This window comes from Arachis duranensis, chromosome 10 (assembly GCF_000817695.3).
Source record: "Arachis duranensis cultivar V14167 chromosome 10, aradu.V14167.gnm2.J7QH, whole genome shotgun sequence".
Taxonomy (NCBI): Eukaryota; Viridiplantae; Streptophyta; class Magnoliopsida; order Fabales; family Fabaceae; genus Arachis; species Arachis duranensis.
This window is the reverse complement of record NC_029781.3, coordinates 36,734,864-36,749,504: the sequence shown is the minus strand read 5'-3', so window position 1 is coordinate 36,749,504 and position 14,641 is coordinate 36,734,864. Positions and strand designations below refer to the sequence as shown.

Here is a 14,641-nt window from a genome sequence, read left to right as displayed (position 1 = left end):
TTAAAGAAATTTTTAGGTTCTATCATGAAAATGGAGTGTGATCATGGTCCCCTACATATTTTGGGTACGTGACCATCAACTCAAAATTGAAAACAACTTTTTTTAGATTTTACCCACATGCCTACAAAATCAATGGGCTACTTATTAAGTACTAAAAATAATAAATGTAATATGGGAATTTTTTTATTTAAATTAAATAAATATAAAATTTATAAAAATACATAAAATTAACAATATTTACATAAATACACAATATATCACATCTCAAATTGTTAAAAATGAGTAGATCTTGAATACTTAGATATGTGTAAAATGTGTAAATAAAAATATAAAGGGTATTCAACTACACAGCACTCCAAAATCTACTCAATCCCAATTTTTAGGTAAGTAAGGTAGCATTTGTTTTGAGGTACTGAGACAGAGACTGAGAGACTGAGATTCAGTATCATGTTTGTTGGTTCAGAGATTGGTACTAAAATTTTTGTCTCTGTCTCTAAAATTTCAGTATTTCAGTACCTCCAAATGTAGAGACACATAAGACTAAAATTTTTAGAGATGAAGAATGAAACTTTAATAACATTTTATACCTAAAATACCCTCATTTCAATTCATTATTTCCAATTTTACCCTTTGTGAAAATTAAATTAGAGTTTCATTTTTGTTTTAATTTTTGTCTCCCATTTTGTACCGAACAGAATACTGAGATTATCTCTGTCTCTTAGTCTCTGTCTCTCAATCCCAATCTTTTTATCTCTGTCTCTCTACCAAATGCTATTTAAGAGAAAACTATATATTTAAACTATAGCTAATGACCATATTATCATATTATATTATTATAAATTAAAATAAAAAATGAGAATAATTAGAGGGATATCTCGTATGAATTGAGCATCACCCATCATCATCTATACCCATTACCCAAACCTTCCATGAATAATAATTATGAATTGAAACTTGAAACTCAACAACGCTCCCACTATTAACCTTCACTTCTCTAATTTTGATTCCAACCCGCCACTATTTCTCTCAAGATCCCTCATAATCCACTGGAAAAGTTTCAAACTTTTGAGCTTTGAAACTGGGGTTTTGTCATTCCGCTTGTTGGGCCGTCTTTGAGATATGCCCGGAGATGGTGGCGACGATAGTGGTGGTGGTGGTGTTGCTATCAAAGGTGGCAACATCTACTGGGGAAGGAAAGGGGGCACTGATTTCAGAGGAATCGTTGTGATCTTTGCTTGGGTTTCTATTCCACACAACTTGCTTCGAAAATTTGTTGACTCTTCTTTGGGATGGAATTCCCTTGTTTGTTATGCTCATTATCTTTCTGCGTAAGTTTTTCTTTCTAATTTTTAGATTTGTTTGGGTTAATTTGTATTTCTTTTAGGTCAATTTTTTCTGCATTAGCATGTATTTGTTTGTTGTTTAATAACTGATTTGATTATCAGATGGAGTTCATTGAATAAGAAGATGATGAAATTTGTGGGTCTAGTGTGTTAGATGAGAGGAATAGGTCCTATACCCAAATTAGTTTGAACTTAAAAAAATTAGGCTGTTGCATGGTATATCCTTGTCTTGGAGAGCAAAATTGTCAATTGTCAAATGGAATCTTTGCTTCTTGGAAGTTAGTTGGTTATTAATTCTAGCTAAAGTGGCAATCTCAATTCTAGCTAAAGTTTTTTGGCTTTAGAATCTTGGCATCACTCTGTTCTAGCCTTCTAGCTAATATTCCGGTTTTTGCTTCTCTTCTTTTGTGTGATTTTTTATATTCCTAATTTTCAGTGTTCAAGCAAACAAGCAACGACCTACTTGTGGGTCTTTTTCTGGCTCGTTTAGTGAACTTTATCATGGGATAGCAGCTTTAGTGAGTTGGAACTTGCATTATCATGTTGGCCAAACCATGTTGAAACAAAATGGAACAGAAAAGTTTGGCTTGTATAAGCGCCTTTCATAGAATTAGGTTTTCACCATGATATTGATGAAAAACATTAACTTCGTAGATAGTTGATGGGAAGTAGATGTGGACCTGTTTTATCAAGTAGAATTAAAATAGATGAAAATTTATCGGTGATAAACTAGAAAAGTTACTCTTATTGTTGCATCAGATACATGTTACAGAGTTTACACATAAAATCAGGAATATGGGTGGGTTGTAGAGGTGTAATTATTCTTGAGTCATTAAATTTTTTCCATAATTTTAGTTATGTATTATAAGACAGCAATAGTTTTTGCTGTAACTCTTTACAGAGGTTTGTGCTTTGCTTTGTTGCATATGCAAATATTTGAGACCTGCCCACATGTACATGTCTCTATATCTTACATGATTTGGGAAGCTTTTTTGTACAATGAAGTACAAATTGTTTGACTTCAGACGCGGAAAAGATATGGAACCCAGCTCCACTTCCACCTATACAGATGTGATTTAGAATGGAAATGTTGTTGTGAATCTGTAACTGTAAAAAGAATATGTTGAAAGGAGATTAGAGCATAAAATATTAATAATATCTAGTATTCTACTACATATTAAGTAGGCTTGAGTTGTTAGATGTTGTATGATCCTAAATTACTTCTAGCAAAGCACTTTGAGACATGCTAAGTGATAGCCAACTATATTACCGTTGAAAGCATACTATTTCATATTCGCATTTTGTCTCCGATCATTGCCTTATTTGGGTTTATTGGTTTGGTGTTTGATATTGACAGAAATGTTTATATTACAAATTTCTTCTCTCATGCAGATTCCATGATGAAAATGTCATGTCACTGGCATTTAGTGTTCTTAAGGAGCTTATTGAGGTCTGTGTTGGAAATTTGAAAACATGCAAATATCTATATATATCCTTTTAAGAAGCCGTGGTCACTAGGCACCATCCTCATTATCTGTATATCTTGTCTATGTTCTACATTCTTGGATTATGCTAGAAACAATTTTGCATTTTGCAGGAACTGCGGATTAGGCCATGTCCTGTTGTATTTGCTACATTTTCTGCTGGGTCAAAAGCCTGTCTGAACAAGGTATTTCAGGTAAGTTTTATTCATCTGATCTATCTTTGGCATATAGAGAATTAATGTATGCCCTATTAAAATAGAGATTCCCATTGTAACGGTTTTCATATAAATGCAGCTTATTGAAGGAGGATGTGAAGCTCGAATACACATGGTAATTCACCTTTTGTTTTATTTTTATTTTAGGCTAACTAAATTTTGCCTTTGTTCACTCCATGCTTTCATCTTTGATTGATGAAATCTTTTAATGCCGATTTTTTTGAAACTTACTAATTATTAGTTTATTTTGTGAAGCATAACTATCAGTTGCTTAAGAGATGTGATTCCGGACACATCTACGATTCTGGCCCGCTAGATGTTACGAGTGATTTCGGCTTCCGCTTCTCTCTACACCCTTCCATTGCAAAAGTGCCCGAACTGTAACAACCCCATTTTTTGAGTACGCGGGATCTTTTCTGAAGGCACGGATTTCTCTGGAAGATCAATAAAGGGAACACTTCTGTTGTATCATCAAGCATCTCAATCCTTAATGTTATTATGTCATCCTTAAGCTAGAACATCTTCTGAGGCAAGCTCGATAACGCAATCACGAAGAACCTAGCTTTTGAACCGTATCGGTTAGGAGTTTTGGTTCTAGTTTTTGTAAATAGTCTCTGTTTGACAAACCGGACACAATTCATGAGAGAAGAGAGATAATAGTATAATACGATCATTATAGTAGTATTAGAAGATACTTGAATGATATTATAAGGTTAGCTGGTCTGTTTTAGTTAAAAATAAGAAATCAATTTAACCGGGTTCACAGTTTACTGGTGTAGCTTAACACCTGCACTCTTTGATGACTTTAGCAATGCTAAGGCCTCATAATACATGCTCTATTCTCATAATACATATGTTACTAGTGTCATTTATGCTAGTAGCTCAGAAAATAATTTTTAGAGATGTTTTTACAAGTGTTCCGATACATCTAGTTTTAGTAGTTATACACCTGAGATATTTTAATATTATTTTAATCCACCTCCAAGCCAACCAAACACAACTCACCCTACACCCTCCAAAACCCCCAAGACTGCCTCATTTTCTCATTGTGGCCAAAAATCATCAAGAGAAAAAAGAGAGAAACTTCTTGGTTTATAAATCTTCAAAGCTTGATTTTTACTGAACTAAAACTCAAATCAAAACTCCAATTTCTCCAAAATGATCCTATCTTCTTCCTCCACATAACCATAAAACATATCAAGGCTGGAAATAAGGTGAGATGGCTGTCTCCCTCCCACTTCAATTCGGTTTTCAAGGAAAACCATACAAAACATGTATTTTCTTGATGTTCTTCCTTAGGAATCAAGCTTAACTTGACTTGAGGGCCAAGAAACGTCAATTTCCAGCAATTTTAAGGTGAGATATTCCATTCTAACGTGCTGAGAGAGATTTGGTCAGTTGAGGGTTTTTGTATTTAAAGTTGTTCCTGATGTGATTTAGGAGGAAAAAGTGCTTAAAGACCACCTAAGGACATAACCAAATTTGGAGCAGCAAAACCAGGTAGGGTTTGGTAAAATTAATCTTGATTGATTATGTTTAAGTTGTGTGATTATGATATGCTTTGGTTATGCTTGTAATTGATTGTTTATATGAGTGATTCTTGTTGAAATTTTGGTGAAATTTTGATCAAATTTGATAAAATTCAAGCTATGAACTTGTGTTCTTGTGGCTGCTGGAAAATGAAACCCTAGAGCTTAAATTGGGGTTTAATTTGTGTTAAAATCATGTAGAAAATATGGGGTTTTAGTGGCTGAGAATTTATTATGAATTATAGTAAAAATCGGTTGCTGAATAGATTTAAAAATGGGTAAAAACAGAGAAAGAATCTGAAGAATTTACGAAGAACATGAAGGACACTTTGAGTGTGATGAAGAACATGGAAGAACAGGCCTTAGATCTTAAAAATGGCAAGGTTGTAATTATTTTGGTGTTTGAGGGATTATTAGGTAATTTCTGAAAGTTAAGGTGGTAAAAGTAGAAATATTAAAAGTTATGGGTGGTAAAAAATAAATTTTAAAGGTTAAAAGTTAAAGTGGGTTAATTTTCAAAAATTTAATGATAAAATAATAAATAATAATAAAATATTAAATAATAATATTTAAATAAAAATAATATTTTAATAAAAAACAATAAAATAATACAAAAAAGTAGTTTTCTGTAAAAGCCTTAGAAAGACAACTTTAAGTGCAGAATCTCATAATTACCTTCATAAAACACTTAGGGAGTGGTAATAACATGTTAGTGAGCCAAAGATAAAGGAAAGATAAAAAGTTAAAGAAGAGATAAAAATTGAAGAAAAAGTCTGTAAAGTTTTAATGACAGAAAAACAGACAGAGATTAGTGAACGAACTAGGGCAACATAGTTAGTCCTTGAGTTGCAACTAGGGTTAGGTATTATATGAAAAGTTAAACTATTTCAGTATAGACTTAATGAAGCTATACTTGGGATAGACTAACTATTCGTACCAAAATTTACATAAGCTTTAAAGATATACGTTAAGCAGAGAAAAGAGTAATCAAAGCAGAGTAAAGAGATACAGAGAACAGAATAACCAGAGTAGAAAGATAAAGAGAAAAGAGTAATCTGATAAAGAGAAATGGTTTGAGTTAAGATGTTGTAAAAGTAAAAGTTGTAAAGTTTGTATAGTATGATTGAATAGAGAAAGAAAGAGGTACTGCATAAAAATGTGAAAGTGATGATGAATAATTAGAATGATAATGAATGATGATAATGAGAATGATTCTGTGATGATCTGCTGTGTGAAGGCAGTCAGATAGATGGTGGTACGACCACTGAGAGCGCTTCCCTGGGATACTTAGCTATAATGCTATTTTGTAAGTCAGAGGACTCTTACAGAGGTATCGAAAAAACACGACTAGCATATACTCCTGTAAGTCAAAAGACTCTTACAGTAAGTGTGTGTATGCTCCTGTAATTCAGAGGACTTTTACAGTGAGTGTGTTGGGCAGATATAAGTTAACTAGCTCCGCCATGCAAGTCAAAGGACTCTTGCAGTGGGTTGCTAGTGCCGCCCTGCAAGTCAAAGGACTCTTGTAGTGGTTTGCCTCGCAAGTCAAAGGACTCTTGCGAGGATCATTGCCAACAGGGAAGCCTTACCTGGTCAAAGGACTCCGGGTAACGTCGAGAGCGGGTATGTAACCGACAAATGAGCTCATTACCTGCACTAGGGCTAGACATGCATCATACTTTGTTGCGCATTTCCTCTGTTATGATTGTTGTTTGAATCTATGCCTTCTTTGATTTCATTCTATTCTTTGTGTCTGTGTTTTGTTTTCTTGTATTCTTTTGTTTGTGTTTTGCTTTCTGTTTTCTCTATTTATCTGTTTTTTCTTTTTACTGCTTCTCGGTATTCTGCTATTTATCTGCTAAACAACATGTAATTAACAAACTTAACTAATAACCCCGGCCCTACTAAGAACTTTCCAGTTCTTACCCCTTCTCTCTCCCTTCCCCCTTCAGATGGAAGCATGAGTACCCTTCCGTAATTCACTGACGACCGTTCGCAAAGAGGATTCTGCTCTAGGTAGTCTTCTGAGTCTAGGGTGAATTTTGTATCTCTGTTTATATATATATACTATGAGACCAGCCAACGTCTGCACCCCGTTTGTATGTGAATCTTAACCTAAGTCCTGTGTACGAGACTCTTGTTATGTGGCTACTTGATGAGGTACCAGGGAGACGTCATATGGTAATGTCTGATTGTGCAGAGGAATAGTAGATGATGTTCCACCTTCTGATAACGTTCTACCTGACTTGAGTTTTGAAGACTTAGAACGTACTTTCCCTCGCTTTAGTAGTTTAGATGGACTAGGTGAGTATAGAGTCTAGGCTAGCCTGGGTGCCAGCTTAGGGACTTCTTAAACAAGTCAGGGCCTGAGATGTTGTGTGTATATATGTATATATATATATATCTAGGAGTGTTCTAACTAAAAGTCTATACTCTAATAAAGGCTAGATCACGAAATGTTGTCAACTGCTTGATTTGTATTTATGTGAGGTTGTTTATAACTGTGGTATTTGTTATTATTTGCGAATTGATTGTGAATGATTCACTTTATTAACCCAGATATTTTAAAAAAATACCTCGTGAAATAACTACGCTTTTAACAACGAATCAAGCTCATATAATAAATAATAGATAATAATTAGGTAGGCAGGTCGGTAGCGCTCAGTTTCTAGTATGATCATGACGTACCAGAAATTGGGTCGTTACAATTTGATATCAGAGCAGTTCTTTCCTAGTAGAGCCTGGAGAGTGGACTGACTATGCTTCATTGCATACTCTGCTTGTGTGTCTCATGCTGTTAGGGTATCTTTAAGATACATTTGGCATGAATGTCTATGAGTGCTCATTTTGGGAATGTTTGTACTTAACTTGAGATATTAAGACTGATCACCTTAATGTTGATTGTTTGGTGTGAATATGACCTTAATGACTGTGAATAGGCATATTTTAATCGAGCTCCAAACGATGAGTCGATGTGAGCCACAGCTATCTTCATAACTATTATGATGTCCATGGCTATGACTATGTGAGATTTGGGTGCTGTAAGGAATGGACCGATCTCTTCGTCAGGATGGATTGAAGGAAATAGAACACTTGAAGATGGATTCTGCACATGGTTGAAATTTTGAGGGCAAAATTTTCTTTTAGGAGGGTAGAATGTAACAACCCCGTTTTTCGAGTACGCGAGATCTTTTCTGAAGGCACGGATTTTTCCGAAAGATCAATAAAGGGAACACCTCTACTGTATCATTAAGCATCTCAATCCTTATTGTTATAATGTCATCCTTAAGCTAGAACCTCTTCTGAGGCAAGCTCGATAACGCAATCACAAAGAACCTAGCTTTTGAACCGTATCGGTTAGGAGTTTTGGTTCTAGTTTTCGTAAATAGTCTCTATTTGACGAACCGGACACAATTCATGAGAGAAGAGAGATAATAGTATAATACGATCATTATAGTAGTATTAGAAGATACTTGAATGATATTATAAGGTTAGCTGGTCTGTTTTAGTTAAAAATAAGAAATCAATTTAACCGGGTTCACAGTTTACTGGTGTAGCTTAACACCTGCACTCTTTGATGACTTTAGCAATGCTAAGGCCTCATAATACATGCTCTATTCTCATAATACATATGTTACTAGTGTCATTTATGCTAGTAGCTCAGAAAATAATTTTTAGAGATGTTTTTACAAGTGTTCCGATACATCTAGTTTTAGTAGTTATACACCTGAGATATTTTAATATTATTTTAATCCACCTCCAAGCCAACCAAACACAACTCACCCTACACCCTCCAAAACCCCCAAGACTGCCTCATTTTCTCATTGTGGCCAAAAATCATCAAGAGAAAAAAGAGAGAAACTTCTTGGTTTATAAATCTTCAAAGCTTGATTTCTACTGAACTAAAACTCAAATCAAAACTCCAATTTCACCAAAATGATCCTATCTTCTTCCTCTACATAACCATACAACATATCAAGGCTGGAAATAAGGTGAGATGGCTGTCTCCATCCCACTTCAATTCGGTTTTCAAGGAAAACCATGCAAAACAGGTATTTTCTTGATGTTCTTCCTTAGGAATCATGCTTAACTTGACTTGAGGGCCAAGAAACGTTAATTTCCAGCAATTTTAAGGTGAGATATTCCATTCTAATGTGCTGAGAGAGATTTGGTCAGTTGAGGGTTTTTGTATTTAAAGTTGTTCCTGATGTGATTTAGGAGGAAAAAGTGCTTAAGGACCACCTAAGGACATAACCAAATTTGGAGCAGCAAAAACAGGTAGGGTTTGGTAAAATTAATCTTGTTTGACTGTGTTTGAGTTGTGTGATTATGATATGGTTTGGTTATACTTGAAATTGATTGTTTATATGAGTGATTCTTGTTGAAATTTTGGTAAAATTTTGATGAAATTTGATGAAATTCAAGCTATGAACTTGTGTTCTTATGGCTGCTGGAAAACAAAACCCTAGAGTTTAAATTGGGGTTCAATTTGTGTTAAAATCATGTAGAAAATATGAGGTTTTAGTGGCTGGGAATTTATTATGAATTATGGTAAAAATCGGTTGCTAAAAAGATTGAAAACGTGTAAAAATAGAGAAAGAATTTGAAGATTTTACGAAGAACACGAAGGACACTTTGAGTGTGATGAAGAACATGGAAGAACATGCCTTAGATCTTAAAAAGGTCAAGGTTGTAATTATTTTGGTGTTTGAGGGGTTATTTGGTAATTTCTGAAAGTTAGGATGGTAAAAGTAGAAATATTAAAAGTTATGGGTGGTAAAAAATAAATTTTAAAGGTTAAAAGTTAAAGTGGGGTAATTTTCAAAAATTTAATGAGAAAATAATAAATAATAATAAAATATTAAATTATAATATTTAATTAAAAATAATATTTTAATAAAAACAATAAAATAATACGGATAAAGTAGTTTTCTATAAAAGTCTTAGAAAGACAACTTTAAGTGCAAAATCTCATAATTACCTTCATAAAACACTTAGGGAGTGGTAATAACATATTAGTGAGCCAAAGATAAAGGAAAGATAAAAAGTTAAAGAAGAGATAAAAATCGAAGAAAAAGTCTGTAAAGTTTTAATGACAGAAAAACAGACAGAGATTAGTGAACGAACTAGGGCAACATAGTTAGTCCTTGAGTTGCGACTAGGGTTAGGTATTATATGAAAAGTTAAACTGTTTCAGTATAGACTTAATGAACCTATACTTGGGACAGGCTACTATTCATACAGAAATTTACATAAGCTTTAAAGATATATGTTAAGCAGAGAAAAGAGTAATCAAAGCAGAGTCAAGAGATTTAGAGAACAGAATAACCAAAGGAGAAAGACAAAGAGAAAAGAGTAATATGATAAAGAGAAATGGTTTGAGTTGAGATGTTGTAACAGTCAAAGCTGTAAAGTTTGTATAGTATGATTGAATAGAGAAAGAAAGAGGTACTGCATAAAAATGTGAAAGTGGTGATGAATAATGAGAATGATAATGAATGATGATAATGAGAATGATTATGTGATGATCTGCTGCGTAAAGGCAGTCAGATAGATGGTGGTACGACCACTGAGAGTGCTTCCCTAGGATACTTAGCTATAATGCTATTCTGTAAGTTAGAGGACTCTTACAGAGGTATCGAGAAAACACGACTAGCATATACTCCTGTAAGTCAAAGGACTCTTACAGTAAGTGTGTGTATGCTCGTGTAAGTCAGAGGACTCTTACAGTGAGTGTGTTGGGCAGATATAAGTTAACTAGCTCTGCCATGCAAGTCAAAGGACTCTTGCAGTGAGTTGCTAGTGCCGCCCTGCAAGTCAAAGGACTCTTGCAGTGGTTTGCCTCGCAAGTCAAATGACTCTTGCAAGGAGCATTGCCAACAGGGAAGCCTTACCTGGTCAAAGGACTCCGGGTAACGTCGAGAGCGGGTATGTAACCGACAAATGAGCTCATTACCTGCATTAGGGCTAGACATGCATCATACTTGGTTGCGCATTTTCTCTGTTATGATTGTTGTTTGAATGCATGCCTTATTTGTTTTCATTCTATTCTTTGTGTCTGTGTTTTATTTTCTTGTATTCTTTTGTTTGTGTTTTGCTTTCTATTTTCTCTATTTTTCTATTTATCTGTTTCTTCTGTTTACTGTTTGACAAACGGATTCTTGCGTGGTCTAGAATTTTACAAATAAGCTCTAGTTAAAAGTATAGCTTCTAAACCAACAAAAATCCTTTCGTACAAAAAACTTGTTTGTCACTAAAGCAAACCCAATAAAATTTATAACCGAAGTATTCAAACCTCGGGTCGTCTCTCAAGGAATTGCAGGGAGGTGTATTTATTATTGAAAACAGGTATATTTTTGAGGTTTTTTAACATAAAAAGCAAGAATAGTGAATGGCAATGGAATTAACTAACTATAAAAACTCTTAGCAAGGTATGAGAACTGGAAATCCCATCTTAGTTATCCTTATCAATTGTGATGAGAATTGTTTATTGCTCCCACTTAGTAAACCCTTACTAAATAAAGGAAAGTCAAGTGGACTAATCAATTTGATTCCTCAAGTCCTAGTCAACTCCTGTGGAAAGATGAGCTTTAGAGGGATCCAAACTAATCAGCAAATTCCAATTCTCAATCAACAAGGAGTTTGATAACTCAAGTGTCACCAATTACTCTACCCAAGCCAAAAAGAGAAAAATCCAAATTATTTATATCATAAATAGAGAAAAACAATCATAAATCTGAAATACCTAAAATTGCATTAAATGAGAAAATAAATTCTAACATAGAGTTCATAAGCCAATATTGGGAAAATAAATAAAAGTAGAAGAGAAATTAAATTAAAGGAACATTGAACCTGGAATGAAGAGAAACAATCCTAAAACTAAGAGAAATCCTAAATCCTACAACGTAAGAGAGAGGAGAGAGCCTCTCTCTCTAGAAAACTACATCTAAACCTAAAATTATGTGAATATGAATGTTGTCTCAATGAATGGATGCATTCCCCCACTTTATAGCCCCCACTTTATGTCGTCCACGTGTACGCATTGATTGAGTTTTCTCCAAGTCACACATGTGCGTGATCCACGTGTGTGCGTCACCTATCTTCAAAGCAGCTATGGCAAATTATATATCGTTACGAAGCCCCGGATGTTAGCTTTCTAACGCAACTGGAACCGCGTCATTTGGACATTTGTAGCTCATGTTATGGTCGATTTAGTACCAAGAGGTCTGGCTGGACAGCTTTAGCAGTTCCTTCAGTTTCTTGTATTCCTTCCACTTTTGCATGCTTCCTTTCTATTCTCTAAGCCATTCCTGCCCTGTGATCTCTGAAAACACTTAACACACATATCAAGGCATCGAATGATAATAAGGGAGGATTAAACATAGCAAAATTAAGACCAAAGAAGCATGTTTTCAATGATAGCACAAAATCAGGAAGGAAAATGTAAAACATGCAATTTACATGAATAAGTGTGAGAATAGTGGATAAAATCTACTTAATTAAGCACAAGATGTACCACGAAGTAGTGGTGCATCACTGCTTCTCGGTATTATGCTATTTATCTGCTAAACAACCTGGAATTAACGAACTTAACTAATAACCCCGACCCTACTAAGAACTCCCCAGTTCTTACCCCTTCTCTCTCCCTTTCCCCTTCAGATGGAAGCATGAGTACCCTTCCGTAATTCACTAACAACCGTTCGTTAAGAGGATTCCGCTCTAGGCAGTCTTTTGAGTCTAGGGTGAATCTCGTATCTCTATTTATATGTATATACTATAAGACCAGCCAACGTCTGCACCCCGTTAGTACGTGAACCTTAACCTACATTTTGTGCACGAGACTCTTGTTATGTGGCTACTTGATGAGGTACCAGGGAGACGTCATATGGCAATGTCTGATCGTGCAGAGGAATAGTAGATGATGTTCCACCTTCTGATAACGTTCCACCTGACTTGAGTTTTAAAGACTTAGAATGTAATTTTCCTCGCTTTAGTAGTTTAGAGGGACTAGGTGAGTATAGAGTCTAGGCTAGCCTGGGTGCCAGCTTAGGGACTTCTAGGTCAGGGCGATTTGTATTTATGTGAGGTTGTTTATAACTGTGGTATTTGTTATTATTTGCGAATTGATTGTGAATGATTCAGTTTATTAACCCAGATGTTTTAAAAAAAATACCTCGTGAAATAACTACGCTTTTAACAATAAATCAGCCTCATATAATAAATAATAGATAATAATTAAGTAGACAAGTTGGTTGCCCTCAGTTTATAGTATGATCATGACGTGCTAGAAATTGGGTCGAACCATCAAAGCTTGCTACCTGGGTAGCAAAATCTGTTGTTTCTGGTTTAGATGCTCTATATATAACTAGGTTGGAAGTCCTAGCTTCTAAACATTGGCAAGCTTTATATTCTTCTGTGGTAAGCGTTGTTAGAACCCCTAACTAAGTCGAGCAGCCAGAATTTTTAGATATTTCTATTTTAAAATAAATTGGCTTTAATTTTCATTTTTGTTTTTAGAATTTTGGTGCCTCGTTTCTTGTTGTATGTTCTGAGAATGATGACCATGTGCGGTACCAAAGCATCTACGACTTTGTCCAACGGCTGTGCAATCTTGGTGGAGATATCAACCTTTTAAATTTGAGTGGCTCGTCTCACGTAGGTTTGTCTGAGGCCCAATTTCCCCTATGCCGTTTCTGATTTGGACATGTATAACACAAATGCTGTTACTTGTTTCAGGACACTACAAGCAGCATTCGATCCAATATAGGGCTGCTGTGAGCAAATTATTTGAGAAGGCTGCTTCAATATATTCGCAAAAACTGATCCTCAAACGAGAAAGAACTCATATGGAAGGTGCACAAGATGAGATATCCGAGTTAATCTGTGACCTTCGGAAGGTGGCTATCAATTCAAATAAGAGCCTTAGAAGAGTTGCAGTTGGGCCAAGGGACCATTTCTTTATGCCTAGTGCTGCCGGACATTACAATGATAGGGACTCTGGGACTGTGCAAGACGAACAGAAAGAAAAACCTCTTTTTCTGCCCAGCTCTCCAAGCATCAGTGCTCATAGTGTCCTTGGTCAATTTCTTTTCGACGTTTGCGTTCGGAAGAATGTCGAAGGTTGGGATGTTAAATTTTCTGGAACTCCAAACGAAAGGTTGTGTTCTTCAGCTCCTAGGCATTCACCTTTAAGTGGTATTAAACGCATCCGTCGCTCAAGGTTATGAAGCTGTTTCTTGCGTCCGATTAAGGAAATACTGTTATATAAGCTTGACTGAACCATCACCAATTTTCCTAGACATAACTAGAAGATAGTATGGATTTTTGCTACGACAAATGGATCATTCATTTTAAGGAGGGATAAGTATGATTTTGGTCCCCAACGTAGAGGCTGAAAATTTATTTCGTCCCTGACCTTTTTTTCGCTCCAAAATGGTCCCCAAGGTTTCAGTTTATTTTAAAATCATCCTTCGGACGAAAATACCCTTCTCCATTCACCCAAAATCAACCAAAATCAACCACCACCACCACCACCAGAACAGAACCACCACCACTACCACCACATCACCACCACCACCACCACCACCACCATCATCATCATCATCATCATCATCATCACAAAACAATGACGGATTACCACTTTGTGTACAAAGATGTGGAAGGAGCATCAACCCAATGGGATGACATTCAGAGGAAGCTTGGCAATCTCCCTGAGAAACCGCCCGCTTTCAAGCCTCCGCCCTTCGCTGCCGCCCCTGATCCTGATTCCCTCCCCAAAGACAAGGCTTGCACCACCACCAAAACCCACCACCACCACCACCAATTTTAAAATCATCATGGTCATCATCATCATCATCATCATCAGAAATTCACAACAAAATTTCACAACAAATTTCAGTAACAACAATATTCCACAACAAATTTCACAAAAAATCAGAAATTTCACAAACAAATCTAGTTCACAGAAGAAGAAGAAGAAGAAAGAAGAAGAAGAGTTGGTGGTGCGGTGCAGCGGAAGAAGAAGAAGAAAAAGAAGGAGGTGGTGGTGCGGTGCGGTGGTGCGGTGGGGG

The 14,641-nt window shown here is 35.6% G+C and overlaps 1 protein-coding gene across 1 annotated transcript; it reads left to right on the top strand.

Annotated features, from left to right (window-relative positions):
• The first annotated feature begins 891 nt into the window (after positions 1-891).
• LOC107469697 (uncharacterized) lies at positions 892-13,798 on the top strand. The gene is made up of 8 exons (XM_052255892.1): positions 892-1,328; positions 2,736-2,793; positions 2,941-3,021; positions 3,122-3,157; positions 3,298-3,422; positions 12,860-12,989; positions 13,089-13,230; positions 13,308-13,798. Exons 1-8 carry the CDS (start codon positions 1,120-1,122, stop codon positions 13,796-13,798), a joined length of 1,272 nt encoding a protein of 423 aa, XP_052111852.1. The 5' UTR covers positions 892-1,119.
• Positions 13,799-14,641: the final 843 nt, after the last annotated feature.

Coding starts and splice junctions, on each gene's coding strand:
- LOC107469697 (XM_052255892.1), top strand. CDS start 1,120: ATGCCCGGAGATGGTGGCGACGATAGTGGTGGTGGTGGTGTTGCTATC. Junction 1,329..2,735: donor TATGCTCATTATCTTTCTGC/GTAAGTTTTTCT, acceptor TCTCTCATGCAG/ATTCCATGATGAAAATGTCA. Junction 2,794..2,940: donor TTCTTAAGGAGCTTATTGAG/GTCTGTGTTGGA, acceptor TGCATTTTGCAG/GAACTGCGGATTAGGCCATG.